A 21,592-nucleotide genomic window follows, 5' to 3' on the forward strand; every position below is an offset into this window, starting at 1 on the left:
AAATACAAATTAGATGAGAACATACAATGGTGCATGTAGATGAGCGCTTTTTCAGAGACATGTTTGAATGGACAAAAATGCGTTGCAGTTAGAGAACCTTTGAGATGGGCCACATTTTTTGATGGAACAATTTTGTGAAATTGTCTAAAATGCCATCTCTCTGGAAATATCAATCTGCATAACGTAATATCATTGATAAACCAGCGTTCAAAACTTTCATATGAAATATTTATTTTCATGGTTTCTAATATGAATAAGGTCAATTGGATTTTTAAAGACCCATAAGACATTTGCATGCACTATATTCAGAAAAACGCCTCTCCTTGCGTGTGCTCGATGCTACTCAACATTTTTAAACGACACCGCGAGCCAAGAGGGTTAGTACAAACCGGAATTCTTGGGACGTCCATAACATTATCCCCTACCATTAACCCTAACCATTTTTTATTTCAACTTTAAAGGGGTAGGGACGTCCAAAGGATCTAAGATAGCAAGGACAGAGTCAAGAGAGTCTAGCGCACGGTGCGCATCTGAGGTATTAGAGCTGTTTGCAACGCACGGAGTTTTGTCACGTTTTCTTCGAATAACTGGAGCTCTTTTTCACTTATGCTCACAAGAAGATAAGAATCATGACCAACACTAGTGTCAAAACGCATAACTGGCTGTTCTACGCAGAGTATAAAAAGGAACTTGGCTAATGGAAAACTCAACTATCCCTTTTATCAAGATGGAAATTCTCAATATATAGCCAGGTAAGACCAACATTTTCCCCCTTGTTATGTTAAATTGGCTAAGATATATTAGTTGGGCTAGTTTCGTGGCTACTACTGTAGTTTTGTGGTCCACTTGGTACAGTACAGGCTAATCTTTCAGAGATGGTTCATTCCAGTAACCTACTATCTCTGACAACAAAACAATTTAATGCAAAACATATTAATACTTTATTTCAATCTAATAAATATTTGACAGCAACTTGTATATTTATTCATGATTCATATAATAACCAGAATATCTACAGCTATTTTTCATTCGAAACACATGTGTTGCTCTGTTATTACATAATCCAAACTGCTCACCTCCTAGGCTTACAAAATGTAGGTAGTTATTTTATTTGCGAGTGAAATTAAAACCATGAATACTTGTCGTTTTCATTATGTTGTGCCAGTAATATAATATTGTTATGTAGTTATTGTGTAATAGGAATCCAGTTTACGTCTAGACGCCCCCATTTATCCTGCCTTTTCTGTCATGTATGCTCATCACATATCTTCTGCAATGACCATTCATTAATTAATGTGATTGCCGGCATGAAAATACAATTTACTCATATTTTATTTTCTCATTATACAGTTGAAGTCGGAAGTTTACATACACCTTAGCCAAATACATTTAAACTCAGTTTTTCACAATTCCTCACATTTAATCCTAAAAATTCCCTGTCTTAGGTCAGTTAGGATCACCACTTTATTTTAAGAATGTGAAATGTCAGAATAATAGTAGAATGATTTATTTCAGCTTTTATTTCTTTCATCACATTACCAGTGGGTCAGAAGTTTAAAAACACTCAATTAGTATTTGGTACCATTGCCTTTAAATTGTTTAACTTGCATCAAACGTTTCGGGTAGCCTTCCACAAGCTTCCCACAATAAGTTGGGTGAATTTTGGCTCATTCCTCCTGACAGAGCTGGTGTAACTGAGTCAGGTTTGTATGCCTCCTTGCTCACACACGCTTTTTCAGAGGACCTGCCTTACAACAGGCCTACAAGCCCTCAGTCCAGCCTCTCTCAGCCTATTGCGGACATTTTGGCCTATTCCTCCTGACAGAGCTGGTGTAACTTAGTCAGGTTTGTAGGCCTCCTTGCTCGCACACGCTTTTTCAGTTCTGCCCACACATTTTCTATAGGATTGAGGTCAAGGCTTTGTGATGGTTGCTCCAATACCTTGACTTTGTTGTCCTTAAGCCATTTTGCCACAACTTTGGAAATATGCTTGGGGTCATTGTCCATTTGGAAGACCCATTTGTGACCAAGCTTTAACTCCCTGACTGATGTCTTGAGATGTTGCTTCAATATATCCACATACTTTTCCTACCTCATGATGCTATCTATTTTGTGAAGTGCACCAGTCCCTCCTGCAGCAAAGCACCCCCACGACATGATGCTGCCACCCCCGTTCTTCACGGTTGGGATGGTATTCTTCAGCTTGCAAGCCTCCCCCTTTTTCCTCCAAACATAACGAAGGTCAATATGGTCAAACAGTTCTATTTTTGTTTCATCAGACCAGAGGACATTTCTCCAAAAAGTACGATCTTTGTCCCCATGTGCAGTTGCAAACCGTAGTCTGGCTTTTTTATGGCGGTTTTGGAGCAGTGGCTTCTTCCTTGCTGAGTGGCCTTCCTACCTGAGCGGTATGACAGCTGTGCGGTCCCATGGTGTTTATACTTGCGTACTATTGTTTGTACAGATGAACGTGGTACCTTCAGGCGTTTGGAAATTGCTCCCAAGGATGAACCAGACTTGTGGAGGTCTACAATTTATTTTCTGAGGTCTTGGCTGATTTCTTTTGATTTTTCTATGATGTCAAGCAAAGAGGCACAGAGTGTGAAGTTAGGCCTTGATATACATCCACAGGTACACCTCCAATTGACTCAAATGATGTCAATTAGCTTATCAGAAGCTTCTAAAGCCATGACATCATTTTCTGGAATTTTCCAAGCTGTTTAAAGGCACAGTTAACTTAGTGTATGTAAACTTCTGACCCAGTGGATTTGTGATACAGTGAAATAATCTGTCTGTAAACAATTGTTGGAAAAATGACTTGTGTCATGCACAAAGCAGATGTCCTAGCAGACTTGCCAAAACTATAGTTTGTTAACAAGAAATTTGTGGAGTGGTTGAAAAACGAGTTTTAATGACTCCAACCTAAGTGTATGTAAACTTCCGACTTCACACAGCCATTTAGAGACATTAGAAATATGTAGAGTAAACATACCCAGAAACTTGTTTGGTAGGACCATTTTAAGCTTTTGGTTTAAATAGCAATTTACATTTTGCCCCTTTTGGATTTGTTATTATATCAATTGGTGTAGCTTAGGCATTATCTTCCTCCTCTCACTTAAAATGGAGGAAAATCCTAATCTTTCACCACTTTTACACACAGGGCATGTTTTCAGTATATGGTAGTTCCTTTCAATCATGACAGATGAGCACATTTTACAGTGTCTGTGTTCTTGCCAACAGATCAACTGCTCTGATATCCATTTTTCAGGATTTATCTTTTGAATATGTGTGACTTAAAATTACCACCATGACGTTGTTAGATAGCAGATAGACTTAACAAAGGGTATTAATGATTACAGGAATAGGAACATTAATTCTATTAATTAGGTAGGCCAGCTAAAATATTTACATCTCCACAAAGAGCTTTGAAGAAGCAGGACACAGCCAGAGGCTCTTTCCCTGTCTTCCCCTCTCTCTCTCTCTCTCTCTCTCTCTCTCTCTCTCTCTCTCTCTCTCTCTCTCTCTCTCTCTCTCTCTCTCTCTCTCTCTCTCTCTCTCACTCATCTGATGTCAGACATGATGCTTTTGGTAGGAGCAGCCAAGGAAATGTGGATTCCTTCATTCAGGGAGCAGAGGGAGTTTAACTGAGGATTAGGGATAACTAATGGCTGCTTCTAGCCAAGCTGTACAATGTATTCCCTTGCCACATGGCTAATAGGCTACACAGGGGATGGAACAAGCAGGGACAGAGTAGAGAATTCCTCTTGGAATTAGTATGAAGATTCTACCTTACATGTTAACTGTTCTCTATGTGGTCTCAATTGGATTTGGTGCCAGTCACTATTTTGAACCTGAACAAATGTTGACCTCAGTGTTTTACCTTTTCCTTGATATCCAACTGCACTCCTAGTCCCCCTTCAGGTTTTCCCCTCCACCCCAAGCAGGCCTGTGCCCGCCATGATGAGCAGCTCATCCAGCCCAGCTGAGTTCTACAGGGACAGGACCTCCCTCCTGTCCATAGACTCTAGCGTCTTCTACAGCGAGCCCCCTCCTGTCTGTGACGACCCGCTGGACTTCTTCACCATCAACGTGGGAGGCAGCCGCTACGTTCTCTCCCAGGAGCTGCTGGCATCCCACCCAGAAACCCGTCTGGGCAAGCTGGCCCTGTCCACACGGGACTCTGCCCTGGAGCTCTGCGATGACGCTGACTTCCTGGAGAATGAGTTCTTCTTCGACCGCAGCTCACAGACCTTCCAGTATGTGATTAACTTCTACCGCACAGGCCACCTGCATGTCAGGGAGGAGCTTTGCGTGCTCTCCTTCCTCCAGGAGATAGAGTACTGGGGCATCGACGAGCTCTGCATCGATCCCTGCTGCCGGGAACGCTACTACCGCCGCAAGGAGCTCAAGGAGAGCCTGGACGTGCGGAACGAGGCTGAGGCTGACGAAAGCCAGGATGAAGACTTCAACGGCGCTGCGTGCCCAGATCTCCGGCGGCGCCTGTGGAACCTGCTGGAGAAGCCAGAGTCTTCAAGAGCGGCACGCGCCTTCGGCACGCTGTCCATCATCTTCGTGGCGGTGTCCATTGTCAACATTGTGCTCATCTCGCTGGACCTGGGGGATGTGGGTGGGAACGGGATCGGTGACGAGAGCGGGGGCAGTGATGGGGGTACACCTTTCTTCGTGGACGCACTGGAATATGTGTGCGTGGTGTGGTTCACCGGCGAGCTGGTGTTGCGATTTGTCTCCGTGCGCAACAAGTGCCGCTTCACCCGTAGTGTTCCCAATGTGATTGACCTGCTAGCCATCCTGCCCTTCTATGTGACTCTGGCAGTTGAGAGTCTGCACGGTGGCTCTACAGAGCTGGAGAACATGGGCCGCGTGGTGCAGGTGCTCAGGCTCATGAGGTCCCTCCGCATGCTCAAACTAGGACGCCACTCCACAGGTAATGTAGTCGTCTATCCAAACATACAGATACGCAGCCATTTTAATCCTGTCATGATTCCTAAACCTGATACCGCTACCTATCATTTGTCACGCCAAGCTGCAGTAGTCCAGGATGTCAGATTGTCCAGGATCTCAAAGTTGATTTTGAAGGTAGCAGTCCAGTTGAGATACAACATTATTTTCAAAGGATATATCACACCTTATTTCTTTCTTCCAGCAACTCATTATGTGATTGTAGATGTGTGTAAAAAGTACAGCAGGGTAGACAGACAAGATGGCTGATGTTACTTGCACAACAGTGTGTCATTGTAGTCTGTAGGCCAAAAATTCTGAAGAATCTGTTGAAACTAATAGAATAGAGAGTCAACTTTTGTGAAACATCACAGCACAGTGGAAAAAAATACATGGCAGCTGGAATTCAGAACTGGATGGTCTTCAGAGATAGATGGGAGGGGTTGAGGGTAGCTGAAGGCTGGGACAAAAAACAAACAAAAGATATCTAATGTAAAATATACTGTCCGTGAAATGTAAGTAGTGTGTCTAAGCTGGAAGTGGAAGCCTACGTATTGTTGTCCATTAGTTTACTCCAATTAGGAGAGGTGTGGTAAGGGGAAAATAATAAAGAAGGAAAATATATTTTAACGCGTTTGAGCCAATCAGTTGTGTTGTGACAAGGTATGGGTGGTATACAGAAGATATCACTATTGGGTAAAAGACCAAGTCCATATTATGGCAAGAACAGCTCAAATAAGCAAAGAAAAATGACAGTCCATCATTACTTTAAGACATGAAGGTCAGTCAATCCGGAAAAGTTCAAGAACTTCAAGTGCAGTTGCAAAAACCATCAAGTGCTATGACGGAGTACTGCCACAGGAAAGGAAGACGCAGAGTTACCTCTGCTGCAGAGGATAAGTTAGTTATAGTTACCAGCCTCAGAAATTGCAGCCCAAATAAATGCTTCACAGAGTACAAGTAACAGACACATCTCAACATCAACTGTTCAGAGGTGACTTCATGGTCGAATTTCTGCAAAGAAACCATTACTAAAGGACACCAATAATAAGAAGAGACTTGCTAGGGCCAAGAAACATGAACAATAGGCATTAGACCGGTGGAAATCTGTTCCAAATTGGAGATTTTTGGTTCCAACCACCGTGTCTTTGTGAGATGCAGAGTAGGTGAACGGATGATCTCTGCATGTGTGTTTCCCATCGTGAAGCATGGAGGAGGAGGTGTGACGCTGTGGGGGTGCTTTGCTAGTGACACTGTCTGTGATTTATTTAGAATTCAAGGCACACTTAACCAGCATGGCTACCACAGCATTCTCCAGCGATACGCCATCCTATCTGATTTGGGCTTAGTCCCACTATCATTTGTTTTTCAACAGGACAATGACCCAACATACCTCCAGGTTGTGTAAGGGCTATTTGACCAAGAAGGAGAGTGATGGAGTGCTGCATCAGATGACCTGGCCTCAACCCAGTTGAGATGGTTTGGGATGAGTTGGACCACAGAGTGAAGGAAAAGCAGCCAACAAGTGCTCAGCATGTGGGAACTCCTTCAAGACTTTTGGAAAAGCATTCCAAGTGAAGCTGGTTTAGAGAATGCAAAGGGTGGCTACTTTAAAGAATTTAAAATCTAAAATATACACTTCCCAAAAAAATAAAGGGAACACTTAAACAACACAATGTAACTCAAAGTCAATCACACTTCTGTGAAATCAAACTGTCCACTTAGGAAGCAACACTGATTGACAATACATTTGACATGCTGTTGTGCAAATGGAATAGACAACAGGTGGAAATTATAGGCAATTAGCAAGACACCCCCAATAAAGGAGTGGTTCTGCAGGTGGGGACCACAGACCACTTCTCAGTTCCTATGCTTCCTGGCTGATGTTTTGGTCACTTTTGAATGCTGGCGGTGCTTTCACTCTAGTGGTAGCATGAGACGGAGTCTACAACCCACACAAGTGGCTCAGGTAGTGCAGCTCATCCAGGATGGCACATCAATGTGAGCTGTGGCAAGAAGGTTTGCTGTGTCTGTCAGCGTAGTGTCCAGAGCATGGAGGCGCTACCAGGAGACAGGCCAGTACATCAGGAGACGGGGAGGAGGCCGTAGGAGGGCAACAACCCAGCAGCAGGACCGCTACCTCTGCCTTTGTGCAAGGAGGAGCAGGAGAAGCACTGCCAGAGCCCTGCAAAATTACCTCCAGCAGGCCACAAATGTGCATGTGTCTGCTCAAATGGTCAGAAACAGACTCCATGAGGGTGGTATGAGGGCCCGACGTCCACAGGTGGGGGTTGTGCTTACAGCCCAACACCGTGCAGGGCGTTTGGCATTTGCCAAAGAACACCAAGATTGGCAAATTCGCCACTGGCGCCCTGTGCTCTTCACAGATGAAAGCAGGTTCACACTGAGCACGTGACAGACGTGACAGAGTCTGGAGACGCCGTGGAGAACGTTCTGCTGCCTGAAACATCCTCCAGCATGACCGGTTTGGCGGTGGGTCAGTCATGGTGAAGGGTGGCATTTCTTTGGGGGCCGCACAGCCCTCCATGTGCTCGCCAGAGGTAGCCTGACTGCCATTAGGTACCGAGATGAGATCCTCAGACCCCTTGTGAGACCATATGCTGCTGCGGTTGACCCTGGGTTCCTCCTAATGCAAGACAATGCTAGACCTCATGTGGCTGGAGTGTGTCAGCAGTTCCTGCAAGAGGAAGGCATTGATGCTATGGACTGGCCCGCCCGTTTCCCAGACCTGAATCCAATTGAGCACATCTGGGACATCATGTCTCGCTCCATCCACCAACGCCACGTTGCACCACAGACTGTCCAGGAGTTGGCGGATGCTTTAGTCCAGGTCTGGGAGGAGATCCCTCAGGAGACCATCCGCCACCTCATCAGGAGCATGCCCAGGCGTTGTAGGGAGGTCATACAGGCACGTGGAGGCCACACACACTACTGAGCCTCATTTTGACTTGTTTTAAGGACATTACATCAAAGTTGGATCAGCCTGTAGTGTGGTTTTCCACGTTAATTTTGAGTGTGACTCCAAATCCAGACCTCCATGGGTTGATAAATTGGATTTCCATTGATTATTTTTGTGTGATTTTGTTGTCAGCACATTCAACTATATAAAGAAAAAAGTATTTAATAAGATTATTTCTTTCATTCAGATCTAGGATGTGTTGTTTAAGTGTTCCCTTTATTTTTTGGAGCAGTATATTTAGATTTGTTTAACAGTTGTTTTGGTTACTACATGATTCCTTATGTGGTAATTCATGCATGTGAATGGCTTGGATGTTGCTGATTTTGACGAGGGATGAGAGCCCTGGTTTGGGATGTAGGCTGTGAGGCCATGCATAATGAAGGGAGATGATGTTACCACACCAAAAGAGAAGATAAGAGGGGAGGAAGTAGACCAGAGACTGTGACAGATACAGAGCCAGCACGTCACATCTTGTCCTTTCAATGAAGAGGAAAGAAAAAAGAAAAGGCGATGAGAGGTCGACTTTGTCTTTGATCTAGGATGAAATGACATAGTAGGCCATCGTTACACTTTTATAGAATTATGGGATGTATTACAAATCTTTGTTGGCATCCATGACTGCAATTGTACCATATTCCCTCTAGTATGCTACTTCAACAAATTGGTAAGTATGGCATGTTGCGTCAGGAAAAGAGAGAAAAATAGATTTCTCACTCTGGGTGATAGCTGTTAATAAAACAGATTATTTTAGGGGAAAAGTGTGGATTTACAGGGCATGTTCTCCACTTTGTCTACATGCTGGTATATCTTGATATCCCTGAGGAGTCTATGACATTTGCTCAGTTTCAGTCCCATGGTCTGACTAAAATGACTTGAAAATATAAAGGCAGGAGTGTTCTTGCCATGTGTGTGACAATATGTCTGTCTGACAATATCCTGAAGAAAGGTGCATCCTGATAACTGTATCATTTTGTAAACAAAAATGCGTTTGCTTTACTGTTTGGTTTATAGACAACTTCCAAAGAACCAAATGTACTAGCTAGGTCTCATTTTGATCCCATATAGTGTTTCAGTACATAAAAAGAACATTAAAAAGTATACTTACTTGGCAAACTTAACCAAATATTTATTTTCTACTTGAAGAGTTTGGAGAGCTTACAAGCAATTTCAGTGCGTGAATAGACCTACCACCTGCTCAGTTGTGTGTATTTCGAGTTTTGCACTTATTTTAACTACAAAATTTCAAATTTATTTTTATATAGCCCTTCGTACATCAGCTGATATTCTCAAAGTGCTGTACAGAAACCCAGCCTAAAACCCCAAACAGCAAGCAAAGCATGTGAAAGAAGCACGGTGGCTAGGAAAAACTCCCTAGGAAAAACTCCCTAGAAAGGCCAAAAACCTCGGAAGAAACCTAGAGAGGAACCAGGCTATGAGGGGTGGCCAGTCCTCTTCTGGCTGTGCAGGGTGGATATTATAACAGAACATAGTCAAGATGTTAAAATGTTAAAATGTTCATAAATGACCAGCATGGTCAAATAATAATAATCATAGTAGTTGTCGAGGGTGCAACCAGCACGTCCGGTGAACAGGTCAGGGTTCCATAGCCGCAGGCAGAACAGTTGAAACTGGAGCAGCAGCACGGCCAGGTGGACTGGGGACAGCAAGGAGTCATCATACCAGGTAGTCCTGAGGCATGGTCCTAGGGCTCAGGTCCTCCGAGAGAAAGACAGAAAGAGAATTAGAGAGAGCATATTTAAATACACACAGGACACCGGATAAGACAAGAGAAATACTCCAGATGTAACAGACTGACCCTAGCCCCCCGACACATAAACTACTGCAGCATAAATACTGGAGGCTGAGACAGGAGGGATCAGAAGACACTGTGGCCCCATCCGATGATACCCCCGGACAGGGCCAAACAGGCAGGATATAACCCCACCCACTTTGCCAAAGCACAGCCCCCACACCACTAGAGGGATGTCTCCAACCACCAACTTACCGTCCTAAGACAAGGCCGAGACCAGCTACCAGCTTTCAATTTTCCCCACTAAATTCTCAGTCATGAGTTTCTCACATTTTTTTATATTAGCTGTTTGTGGAATACAGTGTATAATTTGAATAGATGCACTATAGTACCTTCATGTTAGGCAAGTGAAAAGGTATTAAGACTGATTTTAAGAGTTTATTATTCAGGTAATTATTCTACAGTTGAAAGTGTGCACCTGCCACACTCTGTAAGATTTGCGTACCATCAAAGAGTGTACACTTTCAGCATGGTCTTCCAACAGATGGCATCATCAGTGCAGACAGCCGTAAGACTCTGACGTTAGACAAGGCACTTTCAGGTGTACGACCTGAATAAGTAATCTGTCATTTAATCTCCTGAACTGATGTATAATTGACCGCAGCCCTCTGTATCCCTGTGTCTCCCAGGCCTCAAGTCCCTGGGCCTGACCATCACCCAGTGCTATGAGGAGGTGGGTCTCTTGCTCCTCTTCCTCTCCGTGGGCATCTCCATCTTCGCCACGGTGGAGTTCGCCCTGGAGCATGACATCCCCGGCACCACCTTCAGCAGCGTGCCCTGTGCCTGGTGGTGGGCCACCACCTCCATGACCACGGTGGGCTACGGAGACATCCGCCCCGACACCGCCCTGGGCAAGGTGCTGGCCTTTCTCTGCATCTTGTCTGGCATCCTCATCTTGGCACTGCCCATCGCTATCATCAACGACCGCTTCTCTGCCTGCTACTTCACTCTCAAGATGAAGGAGGTGGCGCTGCGGCACGGGGAGGCGCTCAAGAGGCTGGCGCGGGGTTCGCTGGGTGACTCGGAGGTGGGTGGGGCAGCAAGGGGAGGAGGGGTGAACCTGAGGGATGTTTACGCCAGGAGTGTGATGGAGATGCTGAGGCTGCAAGGGAGGGAGAGGGCCAGCACACGGAGTAGTGGAGGGGGTGAGCTCTGGTGGTAGTGTGGAAGATGGAGCACGAGAGCGGCTGTGGAGAAAAAGCTATGGAAAAGTTAATTGGGTTAAAGATGGAATCCGCCTTAGGGGGAAACACCACTGGCTGCCCCACCACTGTTATTGTTTTTGTTTCCGAGCTGAGGAGCGTCGCGAAGCATGGTAAAAATGTAAATCGGTTCATACTGTGCTCTTTTATCACACGTGCAATGATGTCAGAGGGGGAAAAACTGTGCAAACTGACGTGGTTGTTTCACCATTAAGGATTCCAGCTTTAAGAACACCATCAGAATATGACAACAATGTGTACAATGTATAGGACATATCTAAAGGATGATGAGGGGACAATTACTTTTATGTCACCTGAAAGATTAGCCACAACTTTCATGGCTAACCTTTTTCAGTGTTGTGTTCTCTGACAACTGTTGCATGTTCTGTCTCCTCTGTATGTGTCACATAGGCAAGATGTACAGTATTGACTGAATGATGTTACATTGTGTTTGATATTTTAAAACTTATTGAAAGATGCAGTATGTTGTGGTGTATAGAACAGCACAACATGATTTCATTGGAGAGCAATAAAAATATTTGCCTTCACCCCTGTCTCTGTTTCCTGCACGGTCACAGTGAAATTCACCTCTCTAAAAATAAGTCTCTCACTGTTGCCGCCTGCTATAGACCACCCTCTGCCCCCAGCTGTGCTCTGGACACCATATGTGAACTGATTGCCCCCCATCTATCTTCAGAGCTCGTGCTGCTAGGTGACCTAAACTGGGACATGCTTAACACCACAGCCATCCTACAATCTAAACTTGATGCCCTCAATCTCACACAAATTATCAATGAACCTACCAGGTACCACCCCAAAGCCCTAAACACGGGCACCCTCATAGATATCATCCTAACCAACTTGCCCTCTAAATACACCTCTGCTGTTTTCAACCATGATCTCAGCGATCACTGCCTCATTGCCTGCATCCGTAATGGGTCAGCGGTCAAACGACCTCCACTCATCACTGTCAAACGCTCCCTGAAACACTTCAGCGAGCAGGCCTTTCTAATCGACCTGGCCCTGTTATCCTGGAAGGATATTGACCTCATCCCTTCAGTAGAGGATGCCTGGTTATTTTTTTTTTTTATTCCTTCCTCACCATCTTAAATAAGCATGCCCCATTCAAGAAATGTAGAACCAGGAACAGATATAGCCCTTGGTTCTCTCCAGACCTGACTGCCCTTAACCAACACAAAAACATCCTGTGGCGTTCTGCATTAGCATCGAACAGCCCCCGTGAAATGCAACTTTTTGGGGAAGTTAGAAACCAATATACACAGGCAGTTAGAAAAGCCAAGGCTAGCTTTTTCAAGCAGAAATTTGCTTCCTGCAACACGAATTCAAAAAAGTTATGGGACACTGTAAAGTCCTTGGAGAATAAGAGCACCTCCTCCCAGCTGCCCACTGCACTGAGGATAGGAAACTCTGTCACCACCGATAAATCCACTATAATTGAGAATTTCAATAAGCATTTTTCTACAGCTGGCCATGCTTTCCACCTGGCTACCCCTACTCCGGTCAACAGCACTGCACCCCCCACAGCAACTCGCCCAAGCCTTCCCCATTTCTCCTTCTCCCAAATCCAGTCAGCTGATGTTCTGAAAGAGCTGCAAAATTTGGACCCTTACAAATCAGCCGGGCTAGACAATCTGGACCCTTTCTTTCTAAAATTATCTGCCAAAATTGTTGCAACCCCTATTACAAGCCTGTTCAACCTCTCTTTCGTGTCCTCTGAGATTCCCAAAGATTGGAAAGCAGCTGCGGTCATCCCCCTCTTCAAAGGGGGGGACACTATTGACCCAAACTGCTACAGACCTATATCTATCCTACCCTGCCTTTCTAAAGTCTTTGAAAGCCAAGTCAACAAACATTACTGACCATTTCGAATCCCACCGCACCTTCTCCGCTATGCAATCTGGTTTCAGAGCTGGTCATGGGTGCACCTCAGCCACGCTCAAGGTCCTAAACGATATCTTAACCGCCATCGATAAGAAACAATACTGTGCTGCCGTATTCAATGACCTGGCCAAGGCTTTCGACTCTGTCAATCACCACATCCTCATCGGCAGACTCAACAGCCTTGGTTTCTCAAATGATTGCCTCGCCTGGTTCACCAACTACTTCTCCGATAGAGTTCAGTGTGTCAAATCGGAGGGCCTCAATTCTTGGGCAGACTCTTTTCTCTGTATACATCAATGATGTCGCTCTTGCTGCTGGTGTCTCTGATCCACCTCTACGCAGATGACACCATTCTGTATACTTCTGGCCCTTCTTTGGACACTGTGTTAACTACCCTCCAGATGAGCTTCAATGCCATACAACTCTCCTTCCGTGGCCTCCAACTGCTCTTAAATACAAGTAAAACTAAATGCATGCTCTTCAATCGATCGCTGCCTGCACCTGCCCGCCCGTCCAGCATCACTACTCTGGACAGTTCTGACTTAGAATATGTGGACAACTACAAATACCTAGGTGTCTGGTTAGACTGTAAACTCTCCTTCCAGACTCACATCAAACATCTCCAATCCAAAGTTAAATCTAGAATTGGCTTCCTATTTCGCAACAAAGCATCTTTCACTCATGCTGCCAAACATACCCTCGTAAAACTGACCATCCTACCGATCCTCGACTTCGGCGATGTAATTTACAAAATAGCCTCCAATACCCTACTCAATAAATTGGATGCAGTCTATCACAGTGCCATCCATTTTGTCACCAAAGCTCCAAATACTACCCACCACTGCGACCTGTACGCTCTCGTTGGCTGGCCCTCACTTCATACTCGGCGCCAAACCCACTGGCTCCAGGTCATCTACAAGACCCTGCTAGGTAAAGTTCCCCCTTATCTCAGCTCGCTGGTCACCATAGCAGCACCCACCTGTAGCACGCACTCCAGCAGGTATATCGCTCTGGTCACCCCCAAAGCCAATTCCTCCTTCGGCCGCCTCTCCTTCCAGTTCTCTGCTGCCAATGATTGGAACGAACTACAAAAATCTCTAAAACTGGAAACACTTATCTCCCTCACTATCTTTAAGCACCAGCTGTCAGAGCAGCTCACAGATTACTGCACCTGTACATAGCCCATCTATAATTTAGCCCAAACAACTACCTCTTCCCCTACTGTATTTATTTATTTATTTAGCTCCTTTGCACCTCATTATTTCTATTTCTACTTTGCACTTTCTTCCACTGCAAATCTACCATTCCAGTGTTTTACTTACAATATTGTATTTACTTCGCCACCATGGCCTTTTTTGCCTTTACCTCCCTTATCTCACCTCATTTGCTCACTTTGTATATAGACTTATTTTTCTACTATATTATTGACTGTATGTTTGTTTTACTCCATGTGTAACTCTGTGTTGTTGTGTTGTTGTATGTGTCAAACTGCTTGCTTTATCTTGGCCAGGTCGCAATTGGAAATGAGAACTTGTTCTAACCTGACTACCTGTTTAAATAAAGATGCAAATAAAATACCAAAAGGGCACTGGGAGGAGGAGTCTCCGAGTCAAGTCATGACAGCCTGTATGCAAGAACACACACACATGAATATCCTGAACTGGTTAAAACATTATTTCTACCCAACAACCCCAGCAGTGGTAGATTAGCAATGGCATGCACTGCTGCAGCAGACCCTAACCTTGGCAGTTCTAGAAAATATAATCACGCTCTAAAAAGAAAAGGTTCCTGGAAGATCTTTTAGGTGTTCTTCAAATTGAAACTCTGGGGGAACCTATTAGTTCTTAAAATAACCCTTTAAAAGGCTTCTTCAATGAAACCCCTTTTAATGGTTCCTCAAATAACCTTTTAGGCTTACCACCCATTATTATTATTAATCAGCATAACAATAAAACAATATTTTTGTTGTCAGTGTTTTATGATTTTAGTGGCAAAACAGAATTCAAAAGCCAAATATGATGTAAACTCCCAGCAGAGCTCCAAGTTCAGTGGAGAGACTTTTCCAAGTCTAGCCCACCTGTGGAGAGAACAGTCAGGTACTTCTGCTTCTATCACCACAGGAGTCCAAGTACTCTCTCTATCTCCTTCCCTCCCTTTAGCCTTTCTATTTGTGTCAAATGCGGAGAGATCATCCAGCTCATTTACAGTCATGATAATTTCACTTGAGATGTGGAGTTGTGCTTTGACACAGCCGATGTACTCCCAAATGGCACTTAAAGTGTGATGTCAGGAAAATGGTGTGCCAGTGTAAGTGATTTTGTTGGTAAGAGGAGAGGTCATGACTGACAATCCACAGGGCACAAACTGGTTAAATCACCTCTGTTTCAACATAATTTGTCAACGTATTGTGACGTAGAATCTATGTGGAAAATACATTGGATTTGAAAAAAGTAATCAAAAATACGTTGTTTTGAGGGTAAAAGGTTTGCGAAATTTCCACAACAGGATTATGTTATCATGGTAACCAATTTTCAACATAGACAAACTTTGTAAAAAAAGATGTTGAATTTGTACCTTGAGAAATCTCCACTTAAAAGATTCACTGTTGCTATCAAAGTCATTCCAAAGGGTAGGTTTAACAGAGCAAATTAAATTTGACCATACTTTATCAATCATATAACATCAGTGAAACTATTGAGGCCTGTATAGCATTTGGGAAGTCATCAACCGCTATTGTTTAAACTAAAAATAGACAATACATACAGGCCTAGTGTTTCAAGCCGTGGTTGATTTCAAATGGAATTTTGATAATAATAATATATATTGGATTCAGGTCTGTGGAGATCTTCACAATTGCTATAATAATCTGTTCAGAATCTCAAACAGCTCTGACCACTTGCACTTAAATAATCTCAATTGCAATCCAGGTCATTTGGTTGTGCTAGTAAATGAAGCACAGTGATAACACATTAAGTTGTTGTATAAATTAATAAAATATCTACCCTACCCTCTCATTGATCAACGTATCAACCAAATATTACGCAATTCTCCACTTTGAAATGAAGTGGTGTGCCCAGTGAGAAGAGACCGTGCCCAGTGAGAAGAGACCGTGCCCAGTGAGAAGAGACCGTGCCCAGTGGGAAGAGACCGTGCCCAGTGGGAAGAGACCGTGCCCAGTGGGAAGAGACCGTGCCCAGTGGGAAGAGACCGTGCCCAGTGGGAAGAGACCGTGCCCAGTGGGAAGAGACCGTGCCCAGTGGGAAGAGACCGTGCCCAGTGGGAAGAGACCGTGCCCAGTGGGAAGAGACCGTGCCCAGTGGGAAGAGACCGTGCCCAGTGGGAAGAGACCGTGCCCAGTGGGAAGAGACCGTGCCCAGTGGGAAGAGACCGTGCCCAGTGGGAAGAGACTGTTCCATCTCCATAACACAATACAACTTGCCTTCAGAGTAGAATATTTTCTTTATGTAGCACTAAAACAAAATGTTTTTCTCACATTTCTCCCCTGCTGTCACCTATAAATACTGTAAATGATATACTGTAGATACATAGGGATTATACTGTATTTAAGCATGTAGGGAAAATATTTCCAGACCATAGGCTTTTTAGCCTATTCCAAACCTCACCTTCAATACTTTTCCCAAACATTCTCAAGAAAGTATTGTTTTTACTCCTGACAGTCACAGAAAATCATTTGGCCACTTAGATTTCCTTGCATGGCTATTGGGTCACAGGGCCAGCCCCTTATCTCTTGGACACGTAGGAGTGCCTGATATTATGGCCAACCTGCACAGATGTCAATGCATTATGGGCCGGTCAACATATGAGGACATTCTAAATATTAATTAGCAGTCTGAGACATTGGGCATACTGCACTGAAGTAGTGATGAATGATTTCATTAAATGGAACAGAGTGGATTGCATGCATATTGTAAATCTACATGGTATGGCAGCCATTTTGAGATAAGATGCAGAAGAAAATTGATGTACAGTGAACCCTTTCCCTACCATTTCTGGCCAAACAAACAAAATAGCAGTAATTCACAGCAGTAGTTCTCACTTGGCAGAACACATTTTTAATATTTTCATGACACCTTGTTTTACCACAAGGGACCTCTGACCTACTTATTTGTCTAGACCAGTGGTTCCCAACCTTTTTTAACCTTAGCACACATTGATGGGATGTAAAAATAATTTGGCACACCTAAAATTTCCCTATTAATTTATTTAGTGGTAATGACATGCATCTCATCTGAGCCATACTGCCAATCATCTATTTTCTGTGACATTTAAAAATATATATATATTTATATATATGTAAATAAGGTTTATTTGAAATATTTTTGTAGTTTTGATAGTTCCTTGCTTATGTTGGTTAATTTAGTTTAGAATGGTTTGGGCTACAGACGAGCGGTTTTCTGCATGGCAAATGTGCAACCACGAACATAAAGCCATGCTCTGTTTATTTTCATGGCAGAGGCTGTGGTATAGCTAAGCACAGAGCCATAATAAATATCAGACTTGTCTGTGCTAATGTTTTTCCCAGATGAAGCAAAATTATACACATTACCTTGCTCGTGATGCGCACCCCTCAAACAGCCTGAGAAACAAGTTAGGATACAGATCCCATTTAATGTATTATCTGACTGGCACTAGTGCTCCTAAGTCTAAATTCCATGTGCATTCCACATGTCATGTTTAGCCTATAATTGACTGTTACATTTTTTTTCAATATTAGGAAAAGTTTCAAGGCACATCTGAGAGTTCCTGGAGGCACACCAGTGTGCTGTGGTACACGGGTTGAGAATCACCTGTCTAGACAAGAGAATCAAGGACAATAATCCACATCCATCTCCGGAGTGCATCTCAGTACACTCATTCAATATTATTGGAAGGATTGTATCATTTATACAATGTTCTATCCTCTGTATTTGTATTTGGCGAATAAATTACAAATAGAACTGGCATCAACCCCAGGAAAACGTTTTGTGTTGGCAGGACAGTAATCAACATGAGAGTGATAATAGTCCTTTTGATTGCTGCATCAGATGAGTCCCGTTTGAACAGGCCCTGTGAGTTTTTATAAAACACACATGAAACTCAAATAATAAGGGAGTCAATCAGACAAAGCGCACCAATCAGCATGCTCTCTGGTGAGGCTATTGGAATATAATTCATTTGCATGTGTTTGATCTACAGGGATGAGAGCACTATCCATGTCCCAGCTGGACAAGTACTTCCAAACCTCTGGAAAAACACACACACACACACACACACACACACACAGTCAGACAAGCTAATTAGTAGGTGTGTGTGTGTGTGTGTGTGTGTGTGTGTGTGTGTGTGTGTGTGTGTGTGTGTGTGTGTGTGTGTGTGTGTGTGTGTGTGTGTGTGTGTGTGTTTTGTTTTTGTTTTTGTTGAACTATCCTTGTGGGCCCCATGAAGAAAAATGCTATTTTAGGCTTAGGAGTTAGGTTTAGAGATAGTGTTACAATTAGGGTTAGGGTCAGAATTAAGGTTAGTTTATGGTTAGGGGTTTGGGGTTAAGGTTAGTCTTAGGTTTAAGGTTAGTGTTATGGTTAGGTTAACGGTTAAGTTTAGGGAAAATAAGATTTGGTCCCCACAAGGATAGCAAAACAAAACTGTGGGTGTGTGCGCATGTGTGCGTGCGCGTGTGTGTGTGTGTGTGAGAGAAAGAGAGAGTGTGTGTTGACAGTGATCAGACACCATCCAGACCAGGCATGTCATAACAGTTTTTCCTTCAGGTGCTTTATGGGTTGAACTGTTTATTTTACTGCATCCTTTTCCTGGATAATTTTTAGAGGACAAATCTCTTGGGTTTTACAAGAGGCCCAGTACAAGTTACTTACACTAAACGGACATACAACACTCAACTGATGTTACCTTTTAAAAGAGTAACTATCGAACATAGCCAATAGCCACTGTTTTGTTTCTCATACAGGATGGTAATAGAGAGGAGAATATAAACTGTTTTAGTTTGAATGCTAGTTGTGTTTATGTACTTGGACCCCAAACTCAATTCCTATTTCATGGCTCTGGAAGTATATTCACTTTGCTAACAGTTCTATCCCTGGGGTAAATCTTTCTGCCTGAGAGAAACGGTTAGACATCTGCAGCCTTGCAGCTGTTTAACATACAGCAGGTTTAGTCAGGAAACACTGATAGTGAATATAGTTTACATTACTGATCACAATATCATACTTTCTTGTTAAAATGTATGTGAGATGTATGTCAAGATGTTTTAGTTTCTATTAAAAAAAGATTCCAGTTGATAAACAACCCTGCCTTCTCTGCTTTTACTTTCCCTGTATATCTCTGGCATCTTCTCTCTCACTCGTTCTTACTATTTTAAGATGACCGTAGAGTGGTTCAAGGAGGGATATTGTTGCTTGGACTGGCAGAAGGACATGGGCTGGGCTATCAAATCAAATCAAATCAATCAAATTTATTTTTATATAGCCCTTCGTACATCAGCTGATATTCTCAAAGTGCTGTACAGAAACCCAGCCTAAAACCCCAAACAGCAAGCAAAGCATGTGAAAGAAGCACGGTGGCTAGGAAAAACTCCCTAGGAAAAACTCCCTAGAAAGGCCAAAAACCTAGGAAGAAACCTAGAGAGGAACCAGGCTATGAGGGGTGGCCAGTCCTCTTCTGGCTGTGCAGGGTGGATATTATAACAGAACATGGTCAAGATGTTAAAATGTTCATAAATGACCAGCATGGTCAAATAATAATAATCATAGTAGTTGTCGAGGGTGCAACAAGCACGTCCGGTGAACAGGTCAGGGTTCCATAGCCGCAGTACATCTTCTTTTAGGGGTATGGGGTGAAAGAGACATGAGAAGAGATTGACCTGTAATTTCTGGTAGTATTTCACAAATAGGTCAGAGTAGCAGAGGACATATGTGAGTATTCAGTGTGTGTGAGATCAATAGGATATTTATGTTTTACCACATGTTCCCCCATTTCCTCCCTCCCATTCATCTCTCATTTTGCTGTACTAAAGCCCTGTCGGAAATAGGACACACAATCTACTGTAGGTGAGTAAAGTAACAATGTTAAAGCAAAAGGGCTTTGTTACACCATTGTTTATGACCTGTGTTGTCATTTATGAACATTGTTGACATTGGCAACCAACTGTTTCATCAATGTCATTTGAAGCGAATCCGGATTGCAACTTCATGGCTAGTACAGAGCCTCAATCTGAAGCAGGATGGTGCAGAAGTTAAAATGAGGGCCAGGCATTCCCAGGGCAGAGAGAGAACAAAACACGCCATGAGGCAAAAACACTGCTGGGACACTCAGGGAGAGAACACCGGGCCAAGATCACTGAAAGTTATGGAGAAACGTCCTGATATAGCTTCAAAACTATCCTCACGTTCTACTAGTATGGTTATAAAATAATGGACTTGTAGAACCCAGCTCTTTATTTTAACCTTTTATTTAACTAGGCAAGTCAGTTAAGAACAAATTCTTATTTTCAATGACGGCCTAGGAACAGTGGGTTAAATGTCTTGTTCAGGGGCAGAACGACAGATGTTTACCTTGTCAGCTCGGGGATTCAATCTCGCAACCTTTCAGTTACTAGTCCAACACTCTAACCACTAGGCTACCTGCCGCCCCAATACCGAGCACGTTGCTTGTTGCTGGGGGTATTTCAAGTGTCTCGTGTGTGTAGATATCTGGTCCTCCCCCATCGCTGAGGCCCTGAGCACAAGCCTTTCATCCCAAACTTCAAACGTAGTCTCATTAAACCCTTACGTCACACAGTCCTTAAGGAAGCACAGTGTCCATTTTGGAAGCAGATTAGAGAATCGATCCCCCCTTGCTTTCCAGGGTCCCATAGTTCATTAGGATCGGCAGTTAACTCTCATGGTAAGTCTTTAGTAGTAAAGTTCCAGTGCCATGCTCTATAAATGATCAGCAAAAGGCTTGTTAAGATGATGGCCTCTGACTGTTCTAATCAGTGTTTAACCATTTGGAAGTTGTCTGACTAAAGCTGCATGGATTTTTTTGGGGGGGTGGGATGCTATTACAACAGTCAATTATAAGTATTCTTTGAATGAGTTAGCTGCTATTCAGTACTGAGGTTATAAGTAGTGGTCTACATTGATGTGGTGCACGGAGAGAAAGGCATGCAGCATTAGTGTATTCTATTCCAGCTCCACCCACCTGTCTGACCTCTGAACCCAACAGGGAATATCCTTCGCTTCGTCCTTGGAAGAAAACACCCTTCCTGTCTAATGCAACTGGATTAATGAGCTGGGAACACTAGCACCTGGAATTATTTACATCCAACATTTCCCCTAACAAAGCCTACAATAACTCTCAAATTAGACTAAATTGGTGTGATATCACTAGTGCAGTGTTTGCTTTAGACCTCTGGTCTATTATTCATTGGGTTGTTATTGTTCATTTGCAATGTTTCTGTTTGGTTCACTTCTTTCATATTTCCTGGTTCCAATGTAGATGTAGTGACCACCTACAGTTGAAGTCGGAAGTTTACATACACTTAGGTTGGAGTCATTAAAACTCGTTTTTCAAACACTCCACAAATTTCTTGTTAACAAACTATAGTTTTGGCAAGTCGGTTAGGACATCTACTTTGTGCATGACACAAGTCATTTTTCCAACAATTGTTTACAGACAGATTATTTCACTTATAATTCACTGTATCACAATTCCAGTGGGTCAGAAGTTTACATACACTAAGTTGACTGT

General features: G+C 43.4%; 1 protein-coding gene across 1 annotated transcript; it reads left to right on the forward strand.

Annotated features, from left to right (window-relative positions):
- Positions 1–368: 368 nt before the first annotated feature.
- Positions 369–11,499, forward strand: LOC106580557 (potassium voltage-gated channel subfamily V member 1-like). Its single transcript, XM_014161746.1, has 3 exons — positions 369–752; positions 3,911–4,945; positions 10,379–11,499. The coding sequence occupies exons 2-3, from the start codon at positions 3,958–3,960 to the stop codon at positions 10,909–10,911; spliced, it is 1,521 nt and encodes a 506-aa protein (XP_014017221.1). The 5' UTR covers positions 369–752; positions 3,911–3,957; the 3' UTR covers positions 10,912–11,499.
- The last annotated feature ends 10,093 nt before the right edge of the window (positions 11,500–21,592 follow it).

The sequence above is a fragment of the Salmo salar genome, chromosome ssa02 (genome assembly GCF_905237065.1).
Source record: "Salmo salar chromosome ssa02, Ssal_v3.1, whole genome shotgun sequence".
Lineage (NCBI taxonomy): Eukaryota > Metazoa > Chordata > Actinopteri > Salmoniformes > Salmonidae > Salmo > Salmo salar.

Excerpts from the sequence above, each read along its gene's own strand:
- LOC106580557 (XM_014161746.1), top strand. The coding sequence starts at position 3,958 with ATGATGAGCAGCTCATCCAGCCCAGCTGAGTTCTACAGGGACAGGACC. Across the intron at positions 4,946-10,378 it reads ACTAGGACGCCACTCCACAG|GCCTCAAGTCCCTGGGCCTG; the intron begins GTAATGTAGTCG and ends TGTGTCTCCCAG.